This window comes from Penaeus monodon, chromosome 32 (assembly GCF_015228065.2).
Source record: "Penaeus monodon isolate SGIC_2016 chromosome 32, NSTDA_Pmon_1, whole genome shotgun sequence".
NCBI lineage: Eukaryota > Metazoa > Arthropoda > Malacostraca > Decapoda > Penaeidae > Penaeus > Penaeus monodon.
The window spans coordinates 23,132,873-23,134,081 of record NC_051417.1 but is presented as its reverse complement, the minus strand read 5'-3'; the positions used below and the strand labels follow the sequence as shown (position 1 = coordinate 23,134,081).

Sequence of the window (1,209 nt, the reverse complement as noted above, 5' to 3'; positions counted from 1 at the left end):
CCATTTTAGAGTCGGAACAGAGCGAAATATTTACTGAAGTACTTGTTGATCCTGTTCGAGCCTGACTAAGTACATTTTAGATATATATCCTCCATAAATAGCGTTCGTGTATTTGGATGTGCGGGCTTGCATCCGAATAGAACATGCCTTTGCAAGTCTATGGTCGAGATCAGTGCTTCTCAGCCGGGGGCCTCGGAGAGCTGCAAACGACTCCGTCAGAAGGCTGCGGAAAAGCATAGTAAATCAATTCACTTCATCTTTTTTTCTACTCTGCCATTTCAACTAGACATTATAAACGATTATAGCCACAAAGTTTAGATGTGGTTGACCAATATTATCATGAGATCTCATTGTGTGGTATGTCATGTCGGGCTCTCCAGGGTAGCCCTGTGCCTGAGACAGTGGGGATTCCTATAACTTTATCGCCTGTGGAGGTAAAAAGGTTGAAAAGACTGGTCTGAATAACAGCGAGTATACGTATCTTCCGTGGTTTATGATATTGCCTTAACCTGAATGTTAAACTGACTCATTTACATTCCTATATCATATACTTTCACTCGCTTTCGGTCAATCGCATCGAGAGCAAGGCCTAAGTTCTCTCCTCTCCCCCCTTCAGGTTGAATGTGGAGAGGGCCGGGGGAGCGTGGTGCCCTCGGGAGATGGTGGGCCAAGAGGACCTGAAAGAGTACCTGGAGATCGACCTGGAGTCGCCCCACGTCATCTCGTTCACAGAGAGCCAAGGGCGCTTCGGCAACGGCCAGGGCGTCGAGTTCGTGGAGCAGTACATGCTGGAGTACTGGCGCCCGGGCCACAACACCTGGTACACCTACAAGAAGTGGAACGGCGACAAGGTGAGTAGCCTACATCGTACTTAAGGACAGTTTTTCTTCTCTCACTTCCGTCTTTTTTGAGATGCGGGCGTTTTTTTTTCTTCTTTTTATCAAAGGGTGAGGTATACTTCTTTACAAAGGGGGCTTTCTCCCCGGGCTCTTCTAGGGCTTTTCTGGATTTCGGATCTTCTGAAGGGGGGGGGGGGCTGGGTTTACTTTGTGCCGTGAGTGAGTGGAGGAATATAGATGTTATTCTTTTTATATGTTGAGGAAATGTGCTAATATAGAGAGGAAGGGGAAAATGCAGGAGGGAAAATGGTGAATAGAAATATGCTGCTTGGAAAAATATTTGTCTTCTTCGTGTGTAAATCGTGTGCGC

At 46.7% G+C, this 1,209-nt stretch overlaps 1 protein-coding gene across 1 annotated transcript in view; it reads left to right on the top strand.

Moving 5' to 3' along the window:
* Positions 1 to 1,209, top strand: part of LOC119593728 (discoidin domain-containing receptor 2-like) — a gene marked incomplete at its 5' end in the record, with an annotated part of 119,890 nt that overhangs the window by 10,120 nt on the left and 108,561 nt on the right. The window contains 1 exon segment of the mRNA XM_037942702.1: positions 617 to 851. Within this exon segment, the coding sequence (XP_037798630.1) occupies positions 617 to 851 (235 nt within the window).